The sequence below is a fragment of the Anser brachyrhynchus genome (assembly GCF_964034855.1).
Source record: "Anser brachyrhynchus genome assembly, chromosome: 3".
NCBI classification, from domain to species: Eukaryota; Metazoa; Chordata; class Aves; order Anseriformes; family Anatidae; genus Anser; species Anser brachyrhynchus.
In genome coordinates, this window is record NC_137696.1 from 79,047,550 (window position 1) to 79,073,102 (window position 25,553).

The 25,553-nt window shown below is 46.8% G+C and overlaps 2 protein-coding genes across 2 annotated transcripts in view; both read left to right on the forward strand.

The window, feature by feature from the left end:
* Nucleotides 1–865: 865 nt before the first annotated feature.
* On the forward strand, nucleotides 866–20,741 carry POPDC3 (popeye domain cAMP effector 3). The gene is made up of 4 exons (XM_080585415.1): nucleotides 866–1,044; nucleotides 9,684–10,428; nucleotides 12,240–12,348; nucleotides 13,130–20,741. Exons 2-4 carry the CDS (start codon nucleotides 9,938–9,940, stop codon nucleotides 13,445–13,447), a joined length of 918 nt encoding a protein of 305 aa, XP_080441541.1. The 5' UTR covers nucleotides 866–1,044; nucleotides 9,684–9,937; the 3' UTR covers nucleotides 13,448–20,741.
* A 4,699-nt stretch (nucleotides 20,742–25,440) lies between these two features.
* The window catches only part of POPDC1 (popeye domain cAMP effector 1), a 31,127-nt gene continuing 31,014 nt past the window's right edge, over nucleotides 25,441–25,553 (forward strand). Inside the window, exon 1 of the mRNA XM_080585410.1 lies at nucleotides 25,441–25,494. The gene's annotated coding sequence lies outside the window, so the exon portion shown is untranslated. The remainder of the gene's footprint in view (nucleotides 25,495–25,553) is intronic.

The window sequence follows — 25,553 nt, forward strand, 5'->3', positions numbered from 1 at the left end:
TTCACCGAGGCGTTAACGAGGGCCCCAAGCCTTCTGCCTGGGGCACAACAGGTTGCTCCATCCCTTTAGTCCTGGGGAGGTTCATGTGGGAGCACGGCTCCGCTGCGTGATGAGCTACCGGGGACCTCAGAGCTGGCCACCAGCAAGCGCACCGGGTCCTCCAGGCTTCTTAGTTAAAAGATACGCATTGCTCCAGCTGCAGCTATTGATAAACAGCTTCTGCAACACCAGGAGCCACACACGGGATAGACACGCTGTGATGTTATATATATTGGTAACCGGTAAGTCGGTCTCATTCAGTCAATAAACTCTACCTCCCCTAGACACAAGGTGATCGCCGGAACAAATTTATGGCCAGAGCACTGAGGGGGTTACGTGCTGACACCGCACCAGCGCGTTTAACCATATTCTCTGTGAGGCATAGGCTTGTTTTTAAAGGAAATGACTGAAGACTGTATACAAACAGATGCACAAGTCAGGTAATGAAGCCAACCCTGGGTGCGCAGACCTCCACGATGCATTCCAGAGCAAAGAGCAGGTGACAGCGAGGCAAACGGCGTTTTTATTTGCAAACCGGCGGCCCCAGGCGCTCTACCCCGAGGCAGCGGCACAGAAGAAGTTGGGGAGATGCCGCCCAGCCGCCGGCTCTGCCCTCCCCGCGGGGACACCGCCACAGCGGCTCCCGCCCGCCCCTCGGAGCCCCTCAGCGGGGACCCCGGGGCCGGAGCCGGGAGCCCCTCAGCGGGGGGACCCCGCAGCCCCCCGGGGCCGCCGGGAGGCGCCTGCGCGCTGCGGCCGCTCGGTGCCGGCCCCGCGCCTGGCGCCGCCCGCAGCCCGCCGGCGGCCGCTGCCTATTTTAGTCACAGCGCCGGGACGGGGCCGCCGCGGGGCCGGGGGACGGGACGGGACCGGCCGGGACGGCGCCTGCCGCCGGGGGCTGCGGGGAGCGACCCCGCTCCGTCCGTCCCGTCTGGCCCGTCCCGAACCGTCCCGAAGCGGCGGGGAGACTTTGCCGAGGGCGCCCGGCAGGGGGCCCGGGGACAGGTAAGGGGCCGGGCACCGGGCACCGGGCACAGCGGGCGCTGCCCTCGGGCGAGCCGTCGGGGCGGGCGGCAGGCGCGGCGCTGCCGGGGGTCGCGTCCCCGGTCCCCGTCCCCGTCCCCGGTTTCGGAGGAGCGCGGCTCGCCCCAGAACCGCCTCCTGCCGGGAGGGCGGTGTGCGAGCGCAGCCGGCCCCCGAGCGCCAGGGTTCGGCCTGGGTAACGAGGCGAAGAGCTTCGCGTCGCCTCCAAAATGCCGCCTTCGGTGGCACGTTGCCTCGCTCGTCCTCTCCCGAGAGGTCTGCCCGAAATAAGGCTCCTCGTCCTATGTATATAGCAGGTTTGGGGGGTATTTCCTATGAAGCGTGGCTTCTGGTTTCTCTGGGGGTGCGGACGCAGCCTGTTTAGCCAGCGTCCAACTCGGGAACTGTCCGGGCTTCCACAAAATCAGCTCGGGGGCCAGAGACTCCTTCAGCTTACCCTCGGTTTGCCTCATTGACTGCGGTTGCTTGATTCTGCTCTCTCCCCGTCACCAAACGGCAAGAAGAGATGAACCCTGAAATTAAGATCTGTTTTGTATGCGCAGTTGTTTCTTCACAACGGAACATCTACAGAAGATACAAAACACTTTTTTTTTTTTTCCCCCAAGCTATAATATTTTTTTCCAAACATATTTTTCCAAACCATCATGTTTTACCACAGTTTCTTCAGCTGTTCCGTAAAGCTTTGTGTGCATTTAGGCTGTCAGTCACTTTATGGGCAAACATTTGATGTAGCTGATCTCGTGTAATACTGCATCACGGACCACCTGGCAGTGTTATAAAGATGTCATTGATGAAATCTGGCTTCCAGAAATCGGGCTGCGTGCCACTCTGTTGATTAATAGCAATATGGTTGTGTATGCACAAGTAAAAATGCCTTCACTGACCACGGTGAAGTAAGAAATGGTCTCCATGTCCGCAGAACTGTTGCTGTTCGGGCTTTGCACAAAGTTCTGCGCAGTGCCAGTGAATAAACTAGATAAATTCCAAGCGGGTGTTTTTAAGAAAGTGTCTCGCTTGCAAAATAGCAAGTACGCTGTAATAAGGAGAATAGATGTTAAAACAGAATGAAGTACGATACTGGTTAATTCTGAAGGCAAATTTTGTTGCAGGAAAACCTTTTGTGATTAAAGTTGAGAACAAAGTTTACTAAGGATTCAAGAAAAGGCTTGTTAGCTGAAACTGCATTTAATCATCGCATTAAGTGCGCAGGCTCTTCAGAGATGAGATTTTATTTTACCACAAAAGCGTGTTACACAGCCTCGCAAAAGTGAACTGGGATCGGTGCCGCTGGGTGAGCACGTAGTGCATGTCATTGGGTACGCCTCTGCTGCTCAGACAAAGCCTGCTATTGTGTGGCGAGCACAGCCTCAGTTTGTGATGAGGTTGCTCTATGAGACTGAGAGTATTCGGACTCGCCTAGGTGGAAGAGTGATGAAAGTGGTGCTAAGCCAGTGCTCTGGGCACGCTGCTGTTTTGCGGCGCAGTTTTGCATGTAAAGCCACGTGACGCTTGCCCCAGTAAAGCACAAACTGGACTGGTCACTCAAAACCCTGAGCCCTCCAGTAGAGATAAATAATTTCAGCAGCTCTGCTACCTTGGACCATTTCACTCTGTTTTATATACAGTGTTTCATGACTCAGCGTGCTGTGTATCTGTTCGAATGCGTGGTTGATGGCACTACTCCGTAATCCGGTTTTACATCCAGGTGTAGTGTGATGAAGCGAGCCCCTGTGTTTGTTTCTTTTTTGGGAAACGAGGTTCGTGTCACGTGGCTGGTTACAGGGGAATGCATTCCCGGCCAAAGGCACTGCTGCACCGCACAAACTCACTCACGCTGAAGTCTGCAGGGTTCAGCCGTAGTTCATTAGCACAGTTTTAAAGCGCTTGTGAAATACGCCTTGTGGTTGTTTCCTCTGTTATTAATTTAAAAGTCGAACCGTAGAAAATCTTAAACTTGTGCTTCACTTGGGTGTATTTATTAGAAAACGCAATAAAACAGAACCACTGAATTATTACTTGTCCAGTGCTGTTCAGCAGCATACAAGTCTTGCACAAATCTGTGCAAGTGCCAGCAATCTATAGTTAAAATGTAAAATATTTCCAACTGCCCTTCCATATTCATGTTTCCTAGGAGCTGAAGAGCTTAGGAAAAAAAAAAAAAGAGAGAAAGGAGGGGAAATTATTTGTCATGAATACCACATGTACTTACTTTTCATCAGTTCTGATTCAGATTGGAAGAAAATCTGTCATTTCTTCCATGTCAGATACCATCTAGAGCAAAAAATAGACGGCATCCTCAGTACTGGCTTTGCAGCCACAGAGGATTGCACTGTATATTTTACAGTGATAAACGAGCAATCGTTCAAGTACTGTAATCTGTGTATAGTAGGCTGGTCTTTAAATATTTAAAGACTAAATAATAGCGGCTTCGCTGTATGCAGTGCTCCTAATGAACCTTAAACTACTCTGTGTTGCTGTGGGTTTTCTCCCTCTCCCTCGCAGCCCTCCCCCCTCGCCCCCCCAGCTTTTTTCCACTTCTAGAAAGGACTAGTGAGGATTTATCTGAGCCAAGCGTAAGCAGCAGCAGGCCTTTCCAGCCGTGCAGAACCAGCTGAATGAACCCCGAGCCCCGCCGAAGGGCCCCTGTGGGAGCGCTCCGCCTCGCAAATGGCGGCCCCGCGGCCCCGCTCAGCCCCACAGCGGCCGGGCCCAGGTGCCGGGGGCCTGCAGCCACCAGCCTCCAGTGCCCGCCTGAGCCCCTGGGTGCCATAGCGAGGTGGCAGCCGACTGATGTCCGCTTTTGGTTGACAGCTGTGACCGCGGGAGCCTAAATTCTGCCAGGCTGGAGCAGGGTTTGGGCCCAGAAAAGCCCCACTTGGCGGCACTGAAATGCTTGGAAGTGCCCCAGCTGCTTGTTTGGGTCCGGCAGGCCAGGCAGGGATGAGACACAGGATGCCTTCCTCAGCCCAAGGCAGTGCAAATCCATCATCCCTGTTCCCACGGGGAGCCCTGAGGGACGCGGGGCGGCTCGCGCGGGTGGGTCGCTCCCTGCCCGTCCTGCTGGAGCTGTGGTGGTGTGCAGAAAAGGGACTGAGACAGGGAGAACCGTGCTGCGGGCGCTCTTCATGCTGTGATGAGGGCGCTCACCTGGAAAGTGGGATCCTGAGGCTTGGATGCCAGCTGCATGTATCATGTTAAAGCATTTAGTGGTAAAAGGTCCCGTTCTTCGGGAAACATCGCCACTGGGAGGGATTCTGGCTCCACGCGGATGAAAGTTTCTGCTAGAGGGTCTACATGAGGAATAATTTCAGAGACCTACCTGTGTTCAGTGCTTTCTGTTGGGTAAAGTAGTTATGTAGTTGGTATCTAAGGTAGGCTTCTCGATTTCACTAGCTAGACCAGCTACACAGCTTTGTAGTCATCATTTGCACATCATTGCAATCATCTAGTCTGGCTTTCAGTAGAACAAAAAATGGAATTAGAGTAAATCGGTTCATTTTTTTACTAATAGCATATCCAGATTTGTTTTAGGTGTCAGTCAGAATCCTGATTTCTTTAATTTCATAAATTCTTTTCATAAGCAAAGGGAATTTTCAAAGTCATTCCAATGATTAAGTTTTCTACCTATACTTGCATATCCTTGCGATCTGAGTATATCTAGTTTTACAGTGACTGGTTATCTTGGTAGTTTTGTCTTTCGGATCAGGTAGTCCTTTTCTTCCTCATCCTTCTTCCTCCTCATTCTACCTCCTAAATAGATGTTATCAGTTGTGATGAAGTTACTGTAGCCTTCTCCGCATTGCGGAGGCTGCATTTTCTTGGGAAAACAGTGTTTTCCAGTATTATAGTTACTGCTTTCTCTAGGATAGAGACACTCACGAAGTGTAAGGTAAGCTGGGATGTGAGCTTGTGGTGTTAGTTGCTGTCCTGATTGCTGTATGCACGTTTCAGGGGCTGTTTATCACTGAAAGCAGCGTGTTTCTCTGCCCATACTTGCCTGTGGGTGCGCAGCCATGCCTGTCTGTAGGTGCCTGGCTCCTCGGCGCACTGTTACGAGTTAGAGACTGCACTGCAATCCGGAGTTTGGTCATCTCAGTCCCTTTGGGCATCTAACCCTACGTGAGCAACCGCTGAAGGAAAATAGCTGGGGGAAAGCGTGCTACTTAAACAACCATCAAGAGAAATGCGTGGCAGTAGCGGAGCTGAGAGTGGTTTCCAGAAACCTAATGGAACTGGAAGAAAGCAATACGTTAATAGACCTGCTGAACAAAGCGCTGTTGCATTACGTTGGAGGAAGTACTTGCTAAAATTAATGAGCAGCTTCTCTTCATATGCCTAAAAGACGGCCAGACGGGATGAAATGTCCCAGCCTGGGTGGGGTGCTCAGGGCTCAGCCCTCTGGAAGCCGGGGCCATGGGGTACGCCTCTCCTGGCTCGGGGAGACCCCAGCTCCCGTCTGTATGGCTGGGGCAGGTGCTGTGACTGCAGATCCAGTCTGCGCCGTAGATGGCTAAAATAGTCACGACAAAGCCTGCTAAACGCAGCACAATCTCCCTTTGAACATAGAAATGTATATGCTGGAACATCTTCCCTTTTGGTGGCGAGGCTGTAGCCAGCAATGCGGGTCAGCGGGGCTGGTTGCAGGGTCAGCATGTGCGGCTCCACCTCTGGCCAGCTTGTACAGTGCGCATCCTGAGGGCTTCCTGCCCCAGTACAGAGGGTGAGACAGCAAAGGAGCAGGGCCTTCCAGCTCCGGACAGCTTCACTTTTGACTAAATTGAAAAGATGAAAGAGAAGACTTGCTTGTGGCCTCAGGTGGTTTGGGTCTCCTTGGTTTTTGTTTCAGAAATGATCGTGACTCAAATGCAGTAACTAACACTCAGTGCTTCTCAGAATTGACTTTTGGGTCGTCGATGGCAAATACGGGGTGAAGCACGTGGTTCTCAAGTAAATTGCAATTTACGTAATCGGTATTTCTCTGTGGGAACGCTGCAGTGAATGGGGGAAATGCCCATTTCAGGAGATCATACAATGTGCCTGCAAATTCCAACATAATCATTCTGCTTTGGCTATTTTAATATTCTGTTCATACGAAGTTTTCAGTTGCTGGCTAGCACTTATCTTAGAGAATATACTTGAGCTGCTCCATTTACTGCCTTGAAGCTGCAGCAAACCCCTTAATTTTATCTCTGTCTGAGGACAGCTTAGTCCTTTCAGAAAAGCTGTCGGTTGTTGCAAGTCCTTGCCGCTGAATGTTGCTCCCATCTCCAGTCAGGGCTGATTTTTCTCCACGTTTGGGAAGGAAAGACTTGTGGTGGGGTAAAACACCCAGAAACCTTTCAGCAATCCCACCTGTGCTCACGGGGTATGGCTTCTTTCTGGGCTGGGAGATCTCGTCCGGGCATCTCTGGCTCCAGCAGCCCGCAGCCACCACGTCTGTGTTATTCTGAGCGTGGTAGCCACGTAGCTGGGGCAGCAGCAAGGCTTGGGGACACACCTGTGTGTCAGGTTTTTTTTTCCTCTGGAAGGGAAAGAGTAAAAAGTACCAGACGTTTATGTGGGGAAGATGCAGTTCTCCACGTTCTCCCTGCCATGCCTGCAGTAGGCGAACGGATTAATTACAGTGACTGGCCTGAAGCCCTGCAGAGTGTAAATCCTGGACTTACAGGAACTCTTAAAAAAAATAAAAAGCAAACGTGAAAGGCCTTATCTAGCGTTAAATATCAGTCAGAATTTAAAAATAATTCTTTGCTTAGGTCCATCCATACTATTCCCTCTGCTCAGTTAATACTTCCTAAGAAAAACTGTCAACAATTTTTGGCTTGCAAATCTTAGAGTACTTTCTCGATTCACATAAGTGAATCCCCTCTTTCTGCCTGTAGTTTACCTGCAGGAAGCATGGCTGCTCTTCGCCATAGCCCTGAGAAAGCAGCTGCATCGAGCAGTCGTCTTCTCCGGTGTTTCCAGAGGGTTTGTTTTTTGCCTGCCTGACTCCAGTAGCTCGGGAGAGTGCTGTGTTGGTGAGGCTGTGCTCTGTGCTAATGTTTGCCCTCCTCGTGTCTGGATGGAGAGAGGTCCTCTGCAGCCTGGGTGGTGCTGTAGCACAGCACTTTACCATGAATGTTCCCGTTGTGCACAACTTCTGAAAGAAAGGGGAATTTTGCATGCAGTGGTTTAGATGTAAATGTCCCATTCCAAAAATAACCAGTTATAAATACAGGACGTTTTTTCAGGGGCTTTGTTTCTGTGTATGGTGACCCTCTATCTGTCCCAGTGGTACGCTGTTCTCCCGGGTGTCTTTTTGACCCATCGTGTCACAAGCAGATGTTTTACAGCAATGCTCTGAGCTGTAGTGCCGGTGGGCTGCGAATGCTGTAAGTGGATTGGAAATTGGGCATAAATTTTGTGAAATTATTGCAATGTCATGCAACTTTTCATGAAAAAAGATGTTGGAAATGGAAGGTAGATTGCAGTACAAATCCACGTTTATCTTGGTGTCATGCGCGCCGTTCCCATGTAACATCTCAGTCGTGATCCCATTCAAAACACCGAATTTTGTGTAGAAAGTAGGATCTTGATGACAACTGGTTGGAGCAAAATGTTGGCAATGGAAAAGTATTAACAGTAACCTGAAATCACTGTTACCAGTGATGGTATTTCAAAAGAACAGAAACTCGTGCAGCTGACTTTGCCAGTGCAGTGGAAAACCCGAGTGGATTCAGAACTGGAGGCCTGCAAACTGCTTGTCCTGCACTTACTTTACTTTCTTTCCATTCAGAAATCTTACCCCTTGGTCACAGAAGTGCTACCTAAAATTCCCAGCACTCTTACCATGCCTAGGGACCTGCGTTGAGGCCAGTTGGTTCTGAACTCCCATCCTCCAAGGGCTAAATCCTGTACCCAGGGGGAATCCTGTGTCGATTCTGTTGGCAGAAAAGGGTGTTTGGGTAAAGAGATAAGCACCAAAGCTTATAGCTACAAAGTACCTCGTTCTTGGGACGCTGCTTCTTCCACCAAAGTAGGATATAGAGCACCTCGAATTTGGAAAGGTTCCTTTCTCTTTAGCTGTGACATTTTGATGGGTCAGTGAGTTCCCTGTCCTACTCCCAAAGCGGGAGAGGTCTCCTCCTAACCTTTTCTTCTAAATGCCTCCTGGTTGTTCAGGATGTTGTGTCTTTACCCAGCATTAATGTTTTTGAATTATGGAGTTAATGTTGAATTTTGAATAAGCTTAAAGAAAGTAAAGCTGTAGCACCTAGGAAGTGTAGTATCATAGAATCACAGAATAACCAAGTTGGAAAGGACCCACAAGGATCATCGAGTCCGACTCCTGGTACGGCTTTGCTCTATGAATTTCTTAGATCGGTTCACTGTAAAAGAAAAAAGAAAAGCACTGAAAGCCTTGCTGAACAATACTGGGTGCTTCACTGCAGCAGTAGTACTTCTTTTAACTGTTGATGTCTGTGGCTCTTGGAAAAAAAAAAAAAGTAGCTGCCTTTGGTATTCTAGTGAATCCAATAATTTAGATAGCAAGATTATGTTAGCTTCCCTGCTGTTCTTCCAGGAAAAGAAACAGACATTGAAGACCTTGGTGGGTTTCAGTTCTGATTACATTACTGAAAGGTTTAGGTTCTGGCTTTGCACTTTCTACTGCTTCTAATCTCACAGTGAAATATTTATTTTTGCTTTAAAAGAGAGACAAAGAAAGCTGGGCTTGATTTTATTTATTTGTTTTGCTTTTGTGCTTTTTTTTTTCGTGTTTTTCAGTTGTGTGTCTTAGGTTTTATTAAACTCTTAAGAATACATTGTAATATGGTAAAAAGTAGACTTTAACATTTTACAGTGTTGAACAATAAAATTGTAGCCCTTAGCATGAAATTATGTAAAGTAGAACTTTGGACTGTTGTAAAACAGCTCTATAAATGCCTTTTGAGAAGTATTTTGCAGGATGACTTGCTTCACGTCCTAATAGCACAATCTGTGTAAAGCTGCCTTTAAATTTCATAGTCTTCCTTACACATGACAGCTTTTTGCTGTCCATCCTTGGAGCAGAAAAGAGCATCCCCCAGGATGCTTGGGTTTCCCTTATTGGGATGTTTGGGGACGTAGCTTGCCATCTCCAGGGATGGCTTTGCCGAGCTCATGAACGATAGCAGAAGGGCAAAGAGGGGAAGGGAATGGTTTGACCGAAATCCAGAATGACATGGAGGAAGTGGGCAAGGGACAAAAGTTCATCGTCTCTTCTTCCCAAAGGAGGTAGGGCATTAGATGGGGCTCGCAGGCAGCAGGTTCAGGACCAGAAAATGCAACCATTTTCTCAGCAGTTAGGCTGCGGACAGACTTGTCACGGGATGCCCTGGATGTTATGTACAGGTTTACGTGGTTTCAGTGGCAATTTGACAGGCTCCTGCAGTCTTTGTGTGTACAAAAACATGATCTTCACTAGAGTGATTATTAAGGTTTGATCCTGGAATCGTAGGGTTACAGGGGAAATTGAGTGATTGTAATGCAGTCTGCGGTTTTAGACAATAAAAGCTTTGATCAAGTTTAATTGATGAAAATCATTTTATAAGTAATTCATCTTTTCTTCACTTGTCCAGATCAGATAAAACTACAGATGACACGGCCAAAGTCAAGACAACGCACGAACTGATGAGAAACAACATTGCCTTCTGAGAACATTAGCTTCCTAGTTGCTGGAAATCCTAAGTGCAACTTTACTACCAAAAGAGACCCTGACATTATGTGATCATTGAGCAGAGTTTGCAAGAATGGAAAAGCAAAGGACCCCACTGGCTGTATCACATAAATAACAATTTCAGAGATTCAGCTGAATCGAAAAATTAGTCCAGCCATGGGAGAAAATGCAAGTTTTTGGGAGAGCTTGATATATGCACATCCTACGTGCGCCACCTGGAAGCAAGAGGCAGAGGGATCTATCTACCACCTAGCTAGTATTCTCTTTGTTGTTGGCTTCATGGGTGGAAGTGGATTCTTTGGGCTTCTCTATGTCTTCAGTTTGCTTGGATTGGGCTTTCTCTGCTCTTCTGTTTGGGCTTGGCTGGATGTCTGTGCTGCTGATATATTCTCCTGGAATTTTATACTGTTTGCTATATGCTTCGTACAGTTCATTTATGTTACCTATCAAGTTCGGAGTGTTTCCTTTGACAAAGAATTCCAGGAACTCTACAGTGCTCTCTTCCAGCCTCTGGGAATTTCCTTAACCGTTTATAGGAAGATTGTCTTGTGCTGTGATGCAGAAGTGGTTACCCTGGAGAAGGAGCACTGTTACGCTATGCAAGGCAAAACACCTATTGATAAACTCTCCTTGCTTGTATCAGGCAGGTTGGTATCCGTTTGTTTGGACTTACTTACTGCAAATATCTTCCCCACCCCTTCTTGAAAATGAAAGCAAAAATGCCTCATTTGTGTATTGTTTGTTCATTTTCCAGTACAGTAGATTAAATATTAATGCAAGTAATATAAATATTGATGGGCTAAATACACTTGTCTAGGACAGCACTAGCATAGAAACGCTAAGCATAAAATCTGTAATAGCTTAAAGAAAAGCATCTTAAGTCATCCTTATTCAGAGCCCTGTATCATAGCACTTAACATGTTAGGCAGATAAAGGGACCAAACGTAGTCTTCAGGCTACATTTTGCTGTCTATCACCTAGCCGATGAACAAAGCACCTTTCTTTGTTTTTTTTGTTGTTTTTTTTTTCTCTGCTAATATCATCTGAAGCAGGACTAAAATGTAGTTATGAAACTGAATATACTGAGGTAAACACAGTTTAATAGAGTGTGTTGACTTTGTTATTAGATTGTGCTTGGCTGCTTTCTGGGGGCTGGGAGGAGGGAGGGAATTAGGGAGAGGAGGTCTGATAGCACCCTTCCAGGGCAGTGGGACGTAGCTGGGTCCTATCCAGACTTGCATAGCTGACTCTGCAGTTACTGTGTGCTGTGACCCTTCATTAGACCCTGAGGCAGTAAATCCATCTGCTCGTGTCCCTGCCTAGCAGTCCCTGCCAGAGACCTGCCTAGCAACCTTGCTGCTGCTTTCCTGAGGGGAAATACTTGCTGACATGCTGCATGCAGAGTGGTTCCGGGCCACCACGAGGGTAGATGGGATACCCAGCACTGATGGCTGTGGTCTGGGCTTGATGGGACACTTTGCAGGTGCGTTTTGGCAGCCTGCTTGCATGGACAGAAGGAACCTGTGAGCAGCTTGAAATTCAGCTGGTTTAGTACTACTGGCAGTGAGCAATATGGATCGTAAGCAGTTAGCTTTGATGAAACCCGAGTTTGGAGCATTCTTGGGAGCTGTCTAGAAGGCACCATGTGGAGGTTGCTTTTGGTCATGGTCATAGCGAAGGGGAGGTGTCCAGCCTTCTGCATGCCCAGCTGCTCAGTCACCATGCAGGGAATTCCTGTTAGGCTCCTTCACGCAGTGTAGGGCTGCTGCTTGCGCTTTTGCAAGAAATGCTGATCTTGGTGTAGAGCAGATGTAAAAAGGGGACACCTACAGCTTGCTTCGAGGTTCAAACGAACATTTCCTGCTCCTGGCCTTCAAACTTAAATATGGCTTTAGAAAAAAGTTCAAAGCAAAGTTTTCTTTGGCATCTGCAGAAGGCCACGCAGAGATGCTATACGTCCATCCTGGCTCCTGGCTCCAGAGACAGTTGTTATGTGGCAATTTAATTCCTCTTCAAGACAGAGCCCTCCATAACACGTGGCACGGGGAACTCCCACACCACGCTCCCTGCCTTTGCCACTTTGTTCCCTCCAAAATGCGTGTTTGCCATACCTGTGGCTTTCAAGCGGAGGAGGCAACCGGTGCTATGAGCATTGATCTTTCACCTCGCAAGCGCACGCTAGCCTTTTCATGACCAAGCTTGCTTGTTGCTACACAGACCTGCCCAGAGAGGATAGCATGACCTGAAAAAGTTTGAAATTCAGCCGCACAATTGCCTTGTATTCTCACTCCACTAGTCTGATCCAGCTGGGTTCAAAAAATATGATGAGGGTAGTGTTGGCCAGTGGTTGGTTGTTCATGCTATCAAACTCCTCACCTAGTAGAAATAACACACTGTTGTTGCAGTCGTTGCTGCTGTACACATAGTACTAACAAATTAACACATCTTATCTCGGTAGGATCAGAGTGACAGTTGATGGGGAGTTTCTGCATTATATTTTTCCTCTTCAATTTCTGGATTCTCCTGAATGGGATTCACTGAGGCCCACAGAAGAGGGAATTTTCCAGGTAAAAGTGGAGGGTTTTTTTTGAGTACTAGAAAAAATGCTCAAGTACTAATTGGTTTGGAAATAACTTCCTTTACTTGTGGGTGTTGTTTGTGAAATCAAACATCTGGCACTCCGCTGTTTTGGGGAGGGATGTCCTCTACCCATTGGACTGGTCATGCTGTTTGTATCCTCTTTCTGTTTGCAGCTCGTTGTTATGACAAACGAGCTTTTCCTAAAAGCTAATCCGAGAGGTAGACTCTTGTTTGCTGTGCTAAAATAGCTAAAATACCTGAGAAACCACACACATCCACAGGAGATGCTTTACCCACACTCACAGGAGGTGAACTTCAGAGGATGCCAGCAGGGAGCCTAGTGCCTGCAGTACAGAGAGGGGCATGGCGTCCATCCAGGCTGCCACCCTGTAACCTGTGAGCCACTGCACTGCTGTCCCTTGGCAGGCTTCGGGGTGACAAGCTGGCCCCTTCTGGTGCCGGGCCAGTGGCATTTGTAGAGAGCTTTCTTTAGACCTGCCTCGCCAGCGTCAGCTGCTGAGAGCAGAGTAGGGGTGCGCGGAGCCAAAGCAGGGCATGCCAGCGTCCCGCTCCCCGCTTCGGCTGCTGTGCCCGATCGTCCTCCTCACCACAGCCAGCGAGGCCTGGTCGGGGGCATCCCCTCCCCGTCACCCCTCTCGCTTGCCTTTTGCAACCTCGCACAGCTCTCTAGCTGGATTAAACCGGCTTTAGCTGCAGGAGATGCAACGAAACATCAGAATTAGCTAATTTTAATTTTCTGTTCTATAGGTAACGCTTACAGCAGAGACAGATTGTCGATATGTGGCCTGGAGGAGAAAGAAGCTGTACTTGCTGTTTGCTAAGCACCGTTTCATCTCACGCCTCTTCTCAATTTTAATCGGGAGCGACATTGCCGAAAAACTGTATGCTCTGAACGACAGGGTGCACGTGGGGAAGGGGTTTAGGTACGACATTCGCTTGCCAAACTTCTACCACGTTTCGCTCCCTGAGACGCCCCCGGTGCCGCCTCCGCGCCGCCTGCAGAGGAGGTCCCCCGGGCGGCTGCGGCCGGGGGTCCCAAACTGCAACTCCTCCAGGAAGCAATAGCGGGGAGGAACCTGCTCCCCTGATCATTCCCAAAGCCCCCCCCCGAGCACAAAGAGGGGACGTGGCGGAGCGGGAGGATGAAGCAGAATGAGACGTAGTGACGCCAAAACTGACTGAGAAGTGCCATTTACTTTAGCCGAAGTAGCTTGAATTCTCCCTGTAGAGCCAGCTGGTTGGCTTGTGCATTCTGACTACTTGTGCAATATGTTTAGTTTCTGTGGGTTCTTCTGTTAGCCTTCTTACTTTGGGAGGAAAACAAATCACGATAGGCTGAAGTTTTATTGTAATCGTGGTGGCCTCTGTGTTGTGTTAAAAACAAAGCAAAACGAAAAACCCAACACAGTATCTGTGTTTATACTTTCTCAAAATTACTTGCCAGTAATGAAATGCACAGTTCTACCTTAATGCAAACAAGTAAGCTGTCTTCAAAGCACAGCAACCTGCTTGTAACATTCGATTTATGCCATGTGAACCTTGTCTCAATTAACATGAAGAATATTACAGGAAGAGACTAATTGTATTGTTCTTCTTTTTGAAGAAGTGATTTTGAAATGCACAGCAAGATTCTTAAAGCAAACAAACAAGAGAACACAACAAATCCTGTCCCACGAGTGATTGCTTTCTCTCAGGCTGTCCTGAAAGGACATTGTGTGAAAACAAACGTCAGTGTAATTGCTGGCACTGGAGAAGTAACGCAGCTACAATTGCTGCAAATACATGCTAGGGAAATGATTGTGCAGTGTTTCTAACAGAACGTAATGCTACAGAACCTGGACTTCCAAGGTGTAAGTGCCATTCACAACATGTACAATAAATATTGTTAATCAATCAACTGCCAAACCATTGGAGTTTGTTTTACAATATCCTTTTTAGCCAGGTTTGTCAGGTAGAAATTAATTAAGAAACAGCTGCAGCTACAAATACCATCTTTAGCTGAAGCATTCCTGTTTAGCTTCCAGAGTCACTTCTCTGTGCCTATGAAATTCTTGATTTAAAAAGTATTCTCTCTGAAAATCGGTTTTAATAACATAAGGGAGCACCAGCTCAAGCTTCAGTGGGAGAAAGCTGATTTTGAACCTTGAGGTCACTGTGCCTTTGGGGGGAAGTGTTTGAATGTCTTTTCTAACTCACCTTCCAGATGCATGCCAGTAATCAGAAAATAAGAAGCATTACTATTTTATGAGACCGTATTGCTGCTTGATAGATCTTGAGATAGATCACATTTTTAATATTTAAAATCCAAAATTGCTGGACTGTTTGGTAGGACAACTGCTGTATGCTTGTGTATGTGCAGGTGCATATATGAGTTCAGATCTTGAGTGCTGGTGCTGGAGGGCTTAAAACAATGCTAAAACCTCATTCTCGAAAGGTAATCAGGCAGTGGACGTTTAACAACGCTATTAGAAGTGATCTGAAACAGCCCTGTTTGAATGGCCTTCGGTGTAGAACAGTGTTGTCTAAGCTTTGCTTTTATCTTTATATCCCTTTCTCGGAGACATCAGTAATCTGCCAGACATTAGTATAGCATGTAACGCGGTAATCCCTAAATCCTGCTAATAACCCTTCCACATTATGTATTCCGTGTTTGTTGCCGACTGTGTGAAGTCCCTGACTTTGTCTTGGTCAAGAGAGAATTGGTAAAATGTGAAAGGAGAAGTCACTGACAGTTATTGAAGACTGGCTCAGGAAATACCTAAGGCACAAAGTACCAGAGCCTGGGAGAGGGTGTTAGGGGTCAGAGCTGTGCACCCCGGTCTGACACTTCTCCTCAGGTGGCACAGAAGGGACAGGCCAGCAGGCTGTGTGACCCTGTGGTGTGGCTCAGGAGCAGTATTCTCACATCACTTCAGCATTGCAGTTAGCATCGTGGCCTACCTGTCGGCGGAGCTCACCACCTGCAGTGGGTGAGGAGCGCATCCCTTCCCACGGATGTGGCCACCCAAGCTCTGCGCTGCACGTCCAACCTCTGCTTCACCCAACTGAGCTCTTGCTGGTGACCATGCCACACGCTGAGGAGCTTTTACGGTCCTTTTAAATAGGTGATTCAAAGATAGACCCCCCCCCAATCTCTCCTTCTGATAAAATGGCAAGAACTTATAAATTTATTTTGCTATAAAACGTGTTGGACCAAGATGAAGTTTATACTTGCCATTTTATGTGTTACCAGTCTACAAGCATAAAAAGGTTATAGTCTAAAAACATAAAAACTGGTATTCTAGACTAAGGCATAGTATAAAGCACTAATTAATGCTCTTCTCAGTATTCTTGAATATATAGGCTTGTCCCATGTATGTATTGTCCCATGTATATATTGGAAAACTTGCCTTAACTGAAATAGGGCCAGTATTTAATAAGCTACTGTGATCACCGTCCCCTTCAAAACAAGACCAAGGAATCATGCCCACCCAATTTCTATATCAATTGTATGTATTACATTTAAGCTATAGCTTACTGCATAGAGAGGAACCTGTTCTGCAGTGATGGGTGCTTCATTACATCCTTAGGTAATTTTTTCCTTCCTCATGACTAGCGTGTGCCTTAGTTTCAGCCTTATTTCCAGCCACAGTTTGCTCTTTGTGATGCTTTTCTCTGGTTGAATCAGTTAGTGTCAGAAATCTCTACTAGGACATGACTGAGTCAATATCTGAACATACTCTTAAGTAATCTTGTTTAGCTTTTGATACTATGCTTTTTGGGTTTTGAGTCACTTTTTAAAAATCATTTCCAGTTTTTCAGCATCTGTTTGAGTCACGACTGGCAGAACATTTCAGCTGTAGAATTCAGGGCACATATCTACAATAAAATATGTGCACACAAAGGACGGGAAGTGAGACACCAAGCCCTCTCCACCCCGTTTTTTTTTTATTTTGACAGTGCTCCTAAAATGTACTACAGAGAATACACTCTGGTATGTGATTCATAAAACAGTATTTTGGGAGATCTATATAATTTACCTCAGTAAAGAAGTACTCAGAATGATGTCTGTGAAATAATACAATCTTTTATGATGTCATATGAACCCACTTGTAGGTTTGTAAACATTTGGAGCAAGATGAAGCTTCGACTCGAGCATCATCCCAGTTATGTCCATGTTATTACTCAGGAATAGCTGTCAGTGAGGTGATCAGGCTCCCTAATAATCGGTTTAAGTGAAAGGATAATTGCATCAGTGTGGCCTTGCGAACTGAGGACACTATCGTGAATCCTTTTCCGATCAGCAGATCTCCCAGTACTCATATTTTATGTTTTGAACAGTTCCATGTTCTTCTATAGGGTTATGTCTAGATTTGAATGTTTTTATAGGTAAGAGTGTCAGAATCTGCTGCACGTGGTTGTTTACTCATTTGTCTGCATCAGTTTATCCTCCAGAGTTTTTAGGATTGTGAACGTTGTGCTTGAATTGCCCTTCCAGCCTGCAGAAGGGTTCAAATTTCATATTACTGCACAAGCCAAAAAATACATGGCCCAGGACAGTCCGAAGAGCCAAAAAAAGTTATCCAGGAGAGGCTTTTATAAAGTTAGGATCATGGCAAATCAATTTATTGGATGCAGCAATATATTGTGAGATCTTCAAAGCGAGTCCTCCCTATCTGGGGGCGCCCCAGTGGCTGGTTGCCTGCAGTCCTTTGGCAGAGCAATGCACATCTGATAAATGCCTTAAATAAGCATAGGATTGGCCCTGCGGTTATTTTGTTAGATACTACTTGCTTAACAAGCAGAAGTGTAAGTACAGGTAACAGAATTTCAGCGATGTTTTTACTCCAGCATGCAACTCTGCTCAGAACTACAGAATACCAGAGAGGATGTATCCTTCCGTACTGTTATAACTAATAATGCTAGGCAAGGCAAATTGTAAATGCTTAATGAAAAAGATTATTTGATGTGGTTGCCTGTTCTAATAGAGACTGGACATGGTGGCTGAGGAGGTCCATCCCAGTCCTACATTTTTAAGAATTAATTGCCCAGCAACAAACCAGCAAATGTGGCAGAGGGATCAAAGGGAACTCTGTAATGGAATGGAAATAATTGTGTCAAACTATACACATACATATGACTTCCTCTAGGATAACGCTGGGAAAGCTGGATACATGCTTGGATGATGTATAGTTTCACCACACTTCAAAAAAAGGCAGATGCTTGCAGTAATTAAGTAATATGTTGATGATAACTTCCAGCAAAAAAAAAGCACTCTATGGTATTTAAATATTGTAAATGATAAATATAATATGCATTTGGGCTCAATATACATGAAAAATTAAAATACAGTGTTGTACTGCTCACATAAACAGGTCTTGCAAACCATCTGTTAAAAATTAAATGAATCCATAAGCTATTTAGATAAAACTATTTAAACAGAAGAAATGCAAATAAATATATATTTGCTGAATTCACATTAACAGATAAAATATTTTTCTTCCTCTCTATTCCTCTTAATATTTGAGTGCATATTCTTCTGCCCCGAAGTATTACAGCATTACAGATTTTTCTACAGTAGAACAAAGTAAATACTTTATTAAGCTGATTTGTTAATCTCTCTTGAAAATACTTGTTGTGCTTACATTAATATGCATAAAAATATAATAGGTTCGGGTTTTCCAAGGGAAAGCAGCCATTTCATTTTTTTCACTGTTTGTCCAAATCACATTAACTTTTCTGTCTGGTAGATTTTTGTGGCTCTGCAGTTTCTGCTTAATCTCCTGGGGCAGAGGGCAGAGGCAGTACGAGCTGCAGCGTGCCTTCTGGTGAAGCTGTCAGAATTGGTTAAAAAAGAGAAAGACGGCTGAGTAGCGCTTGAACGTTCTGGTATTAATAATCTGGATTACGGGTTTGAACACATCATGTGTTAAAAGAGTAGAGCGAGCAAATAGTTTGTAATAATCCAGATTATTAATGCCAGAAATTCATACATATAGATGTGCTGAAGGACTGCTCGCTCTCTCACTGCACTATTCTAACGTTTGCAGTCTGCATCGCGTGCTCTGTGTGAGTCAAGGGAGTTAATTGAACTTAGCCTGGAAATGATGCCACCTCCTCGTGGTGAATCAAGCCGTGTAGGTGGAGCTCCGTAAGCACCAGTGTGTAGGAGCAGCATCAGGAGCACATCATGTGAGGCAGCCGGCCGCTGCCGGAGGCTCTGCGAGCAGCTGGAACTGCAGGGAACGCCGGCACTGGGACGGATTTGCAGGATTTGGAGCCACCTCCAAGGCCAGGGCTGGCAAAGCCCTTCTGCTGAGCAGCATTGCAGGTGGTTCTGCCAGCAGAGGGTTTTGACCCAAATCGTCGTTTGGCAAGCCACAAACATTGTCATGGACTGGGGAGAAGGTGGGGTGTTCCCAAAAGCCTGTCGGAGGAGGATCTTGCAGCAGCTGTTCTGCTGTGGGTTCCCAGACAGTTTTATTCAGTTGTCTCTTCCACCACACTGTTGGTATATTGTGGGGATAGCACTATTTCCCCACATCAGTGGGGTCTTTGCAGAAAAGAAGACTAAGAAATCACTGGTGTCATGTGAATAAACAACTGCAATAAAATAATGGTGGTAGATAACTGTTTGTACTGGGTCTGGTTGGGATGGAGTTGACTTTCCCTGCAGCAGCCCATGCAGTGCTGTGCTCTGCACTTGTAGCTGGAGCAGCGTTGGTATCACACCGGTGTTGTGTCTGTTGCTGAGCAGTGCTGGCACAGCACCAGGACTGCCTCCAAACCCCCAGAGCCAGCAGGCTGGGGGTGGGCGAGAGGTGGGGAGGGAACATCAGGGGGCACAGGGCAGCTGACCTGAAGGGACCAAAGGGATGTCCCATGCCATGTGGTGTCACACTCAGCAATAAAAGTTGGGAAAGGGGCAGGAGAGAGGGGGCTCTCGTCATGAAGATGTCTGTCCTCCCAGACAACCACTATGTGTATCGAGGCCCTGCTTCCCAGGATGTGGCTGAATGTCTCTCGTTGAGCCTTTTTCTTTCCTGTCATACCTTCTCCTCCCATACCACTCTCCCTTTGAGGTGGGTTTGAACTTGTCTGAACTTGATGTGGTAGTTTTCCAGGAGTAAGGTGTAACGGCCCCGTAGGCTGAGAAGGCCAGAAGTCCCGTTTCATGGCTCAGTGCTCTGACTGCGCTTGGCTGTGTAGGAGCGGGCAGCACCACCATCTTCTCCAGCAACCGCGTTTTATACGGGGGCGTTGGAGCAGGCCGCTCTGTGAAGGGATGTGTGCGGGCACCTACCTTTGGGACGGGATTTGGGCTTTGTGACCCTAAGTGGACGGAGACCTGCCTGGTGCCTGGGCTCTCAGGGCTGAGATTGACATCACGCATGCTGAGCATTTCCCACCTGAGGGTTTTAGTGAACCACAGGATGCACACGGGAACATCCAGATAACCTGACTGTGGGTTTGGGCTGGTGGGGCCCAGCTGTAGGACATGGCCGCGTGGTGGGGTACTGGCAGGTACGTTATGGGGTGGGGTGAAAACCCAGCAGGTACTCCCTGTATCTGCTCGTGCACGTTCTCGTGCACTGTGGTAAACGGGAAATAACATCCCCTAAAAAAAGTGAGGTGGTCCAGTTCACATCTGTTAGGCTACACGAGTATGGGTATCAGCAGTTGGTGCGACGTAGCTGTTGTGCTGGAAATCTGTACCGTGCTTGGTTTGTCACCTTCATGTTAAAATCTCCGCAATTTTTAGTGAATCCAGTGGTAGCAGATGCTCTATTTTACTACAAGATTTAGCTTAGAAAAAAATATATTTTGAATACTTATTTTGAATATGAAGCAAAACTGTCCTGTTTTCCTTGATAGAAAGGTAGGGCTCTCTCGGATGACTTTTTAAGCAGCTCTCCCAAGTGAAGTGAATGGTGACTTCTTAAACACCAGTCATTCAGCCCCATGCTCTGAATTTTACCAGGTCTACGTTTTCTTGTTTGGTTATGGCTTTTCAAAACATGCAGTGTCCTTTAAATATATGTGTTCATGTGTTAAAGAATTAACGAGTAATTATTAGTAGGAAAAAACCACCACAATATATATGGATATTTTAAAGAAATATGGAATATAAAACATTTTTTATATTTTTTGTGTTAAAAATTACTACTTTTACCATAGACATTGCAATTTCAGTTCTGAAACTGCTTTACATGGTGATATGCGTATTTAAGCTAATATTACATGCAAAAGCAATAATCACATATATATATTATGTTTGTTTATTGCAGTATGTATCCCTGTTTTTAACCCTATATAATAGGGTTTTGTTTGTTGCTTTTTTTCTTTACAGAACAAAAAATATAATAAACATTAATCAGAAGACTGGTCTTATTTATTCATTGAAATTAGAGTGCTTTTTTTTTTTAATTCTGTTTGCCTTTATTCTCAAGGATCGATCAAACAGTAGCAAGAAGCAGTTGCGGTGTGATACACCGTGGCACACTTTTTGGTAGTCATTTACAAGATGCAGAACTGAGGTCCAGCATCTGGACCTACTACAAAGCAGCAGAGCCGAAGAGTTCAGTAAATGCAGACCAGGCCCTCCTCAGCAGCTGCTCAACGCTGACTGAAATGGCAGAGGAAGCAGCTAACTCGGTCAAGAAGTTGGGTGTTTATTATCTTTTTGAGGTTTATGCTCAAAACAGGATGCATTTTGAAGACTCTTGTTTAGGACTGCTAGTCTGAACAAGTGCATCAAATGCTCCTGCTTGATATTTGAGCTACAGCAACCTGTTTCTGTGCAGTTGGACCAAACCTGTGCATTCCAGGTTTGCTTTGTGCTTTTGATCTTTTGTTCCTAGTATTTATTTTAGCTTACTTTCTTCCCAAGTATCAGTGAGTATGCATTTTGTCCCCACTCTTGCTCTCATCTCATCATGTCTTTTTGTAAAGATAAATTTAACCTAAAAAAAACTATCTCATGCTCATTCTCAGTTCTTCTGAGCTAATCTGTTTACTTTTTCTTCCCCCTCAGAGCATGGAATATTTTCACTCTCAAATCCTACATGCTTTCTCTGTCATTTGTTTAAATAAAGCAGTAGACTCATCTTCTGTCTCCCCTCACTTCCTCTTTTTCCTTCTTTCTTGAGTACTTGTTAACTTCTTTAATATTTCTCTTTCCTTTTCCTTTTTACTTTCCTGAGTTCTGTCTATCCTTCTGGACATGTTAAGCACTTCTCATCTAATTTTTTTGTCTTGAAATAAATTTGTAAATACTTACCAATAATGATGATTAAAAAGAGCCTAGAAAACCAGTTTTTAATGATGCGTAGATATGAAGTCCTGGAAATTCAAGCCTAGCCTTCATTTCTCAAAACCAGCCACTGGCACAGCTAAAAAGGACTAATATTGCAACAAAACATTAATTGCAATTGTGCCAACACCAAAAAGCATGCGCACAGTTATGCCCCGCCAGCGTTTGCAATTCCTTTGGTTTATCCGGGCAGCCAGACAGGATAACACACTCCCACACACCTCCGCTGTGATCTGTGGCAAAGACGGATGTACCTGAGGATTTGCAGAGACATCTCTGCATTGTCACGGCCCTGAGGACTGGGTGCCCGGCTCAGGCACTGCTGCATTGCTTCATGGATGCCTCGTGGTAAAGAGCAGCAGCAGCTTGCCTCCCGGACACGCGACGTGCTTGGACCCAGCACTCCCAGTATTCCCAGTATCCCTCTATTTCCAGAACCAGGCAGACCCCTTCGGGACGGACCCCCCGCCCTTCCCCGCTGCCTTAGCAGCGACAGGTGCACCGTGATACATGATAAGTTTTTATAGCAGGTCTCCTTTTATTTTTTTGGTCGTCGTGTGATTCAGGCAGCCAAAGCGTAGCATAGCAGGCTCTGCAATCATCAGGCTGAGAAAATGCACTTCTGAGCAGACCGTAGGCTTGTCTATATTCACAGAAATTGTTCCCTGAGCAACTTAAATACAACTTAAACTGTCAGCATCACACATAATTGAGGAACAGAGATAACTGCTAAACGTGACTGAATAAATTGTTTACAGTGCATAGTTTGGATAACGTCAAGAGCAAACAGTTTCACTCTGCCCTTGTACCTCATGACCATGTACCCTTTGGATAAACATCGATGACAACCTGTGCATCTGCTAAAACTTCGATACTTTGGCAGATTGTTTTAGAAGACACTTGGCTCCCGGCTGATAAGTTTGCACAACCAATTACTGTACTGTCAGTCAGACACTTGAAAGCCCAAGGCTCACAGAAAGAAAGCCCTTGTTGTGGAAGGAGGAGACAGCCTCCCTGCAGACGTGCCATGGGAAACACGGCCAGACTACGTTGGGATGCATCAGAAAGTGACTGTCAGAGGGGATGGGGTAAAGATGCGCCAGAATGCGTATGCTCCTCCTACATATTATATAAGAAGCCCTCCAGAATATTGAAGAGTTGAGAGAGTATTTATCATTCAAAACCCCTTCAATATAAACTTCCCTGTAATAAAATGTAATTCTCAAGGATGCTTTCAGAGAAAACCCAAATCAATAATTTTTCTGTGAAAACGTGTGCAATATTTCAGTCACATGGCACATAATTTCAGCATGTGTAATGGGATTTGTCTCACTGAAATGCGGTAGTTCTGAACTACACATCTAGGCTTCCTCCAGCCACCACACACGGCCAGTGTATTTCACCCCCCTTCAGACGGTTGTCAAACATACACATACAAGATTAATTATTTCCTGAGTGAGCCCCCCTGCATGGTCTGTAGAGGGAATTTTTTCCATGTAAACACCAGGCAGCCCTTCTGTGCTGTGCGGTGATGGAGCACAGGCACAGGTTGCCCACAGAGGCTGTGGGGTTTCCCCCTTGGAGATTCGCAACAGCCACCACATGGTCCTGGGCAAGCAGCTCTGGGTGTCCCTGCTTGAGCGGGGGGGCTGGACCAGATGGCCTCCAGAGGTCCCTGCCCACCTCAGCCCTTCTGTGACTCTGTGATTTAAAAGATTAGTTTAGAGCAGACATCTTCGAGTTTGCAGATGCTGCGGACGCTTCCTGAAACTATAAATGGAAACGTTTCATAGATCTTGCCATTGTCTCAAAATAGCTGTGTCAGCTTGGCACATCTGGGATCCAGAACTACAGCAGCTAGGTATACAAAGCATTTGTTCTCTTTAGTGAAAAAACTTTGCCTAAAAAAGGCTGTGGAATCGGAGGCGCTCATTCAGAAGAGGCAGAGCACTTGCGATCTCAGAAGCTGCTACTCAACGGTCTGCGTAGTAAAAAACCTCGCTGCACTGAGCCGAGGCACAGGAGTGGGAATTTCGTCTCCCACCTCTGCTCCTGGCCTCACGCAGGACCTCTGCCGAGCTGCGCTGCCCTGTGTATAAGCACATTTTGGTCTCCTTACAATGCATAAGAAACAGCCGAGCCCCAAGGTTCACTTACACTGTCGCAGATCACAAAGCAGAGCAATGGAGATAAGGCACAAAAGAGGGTAACTTGCAACCCCCCGTGTGACATTGTCTGCTGTGGGCCATTACTGTGGAAGATAACTAAACCGGAGAAAGTACATAAGCTATCAAGACTTTAACAGCAAAAGAGAGAAACACAACAGAAGGAAAGTCTGCATCACTGAACAGCTGTAATGCCAACGCTTAGACCTGTCTCTACTAACACAATGCATCAATCCAACACACATCTAAAAATCAATCTGGCTGTGGGAAGTCAACCCCTCATACATGTGGAGCACATAGCTTTTATGTCTGGCCTCTGTCAGGTTAATTTATATTTGCAGACTTTGATGAAGCTGTGATTTATTGACATAGACGGGAGGTTAAAACAACTCTTTATGCCTTCACAGTGGTTTAACAGTTGACCGCTGAAGAGATTTAAAGCACATTCTCCTATGGCACGTGAGACCTTGGCTTGAGAATAAACTTGGAAGAACTCATTCTACTCAAAGAATGTTATCTACATTATCTCTGTAACCGTACAGACACTCATATAGAGATCTGTATGTAACTATACACATACCCATATAGAGATCCACTATATAGATATCCCTGAACAGACACTGTTCATCACCGTTACCCCCCAAAACCCTGTCAAGAAGTGAGAGAAGCCTGAAGTCTCTATAAAAGGCACAACCAGCGCAGCAAGCTGTGCTTCTCCAACGCGTATCACCCAGTAACGTGACAGAAAATGCTTACACGTCGGTCTAGCTTTGTAGGGCAGCTCTCTGACAGGCTGCTCGGGGCTGTTTTGGGAGCTGCTCGGCCACGTTCCAGCCAGCGTAGCCGAGTACCATCGGTCTCCAACACGCGCTCGATGCTATCTCTTGTGACCGTTCCTGTGGCCACGCTCTCCCGAGCTGCTCTTCCTGTCCTTTTTCCAGCTCACTTTCTCTGCATATCTCAGGAAACAGCGAATACATATCGCTAAGAATGGCCAGTCCCAAGGAAGCGCGGTCCCAAAGACAGTCCTTTGTAACAAACTCGTATTTTGGAAAACCAGGTCTTACACCGGGCAGCAGGCTTCACAAAAACCCTGTTAACGTGGCACACCTCAGTGGAAAGATCCAGGTGCGTTGTTCCAGATGAAATAGTTACGAGCACGGCACAGGCAGAGCGTACCGGGCCTCGGGTTGGGGTGTGTGTGTGTGTAGACAGTAACTTTGCTGCTTGCTCATCGGAAGACAGTGAAGACCCTCATCTTGGTCACTTCGTCAGGTCCCCGTGGGGACGGGCTGGGATGCCCATGGCCAGCACCCTGAAAACGAAGACCTCGCCCCGCCACAGCGGCGGTGCAGGAGGACGGACACGCCGTCTGTCTGTCTGTCTGTCCGTCGACAGAGCGCGCCGTGCCCTGCCTTGGTGCCTGCGGCACGCCTCGGTGCCTGGGACACCCGCCGGCGACACGGCGGCCGCGGCAGGTGCCAAGCTCGCCCCGGGCTCGCCATGTAGGGGAATCGCCGCCGGCCGCGCGTGTCGGGGGGAACCGGGCGCTGCTAATTTTAACCGCCCCACAGCCAGGCGCGCCGCCGGAGCCGCGGGCCGGCCCCACAGCCAGCGGCGGCACCTCGCCGCCTTCCTCCCTGCCGCTGCGGGCGGCGGAGCCGGGCGCCGCTCGCTGCCGCCGCGTCCCTCAGCGCCCCCCGCGGCGGGACCC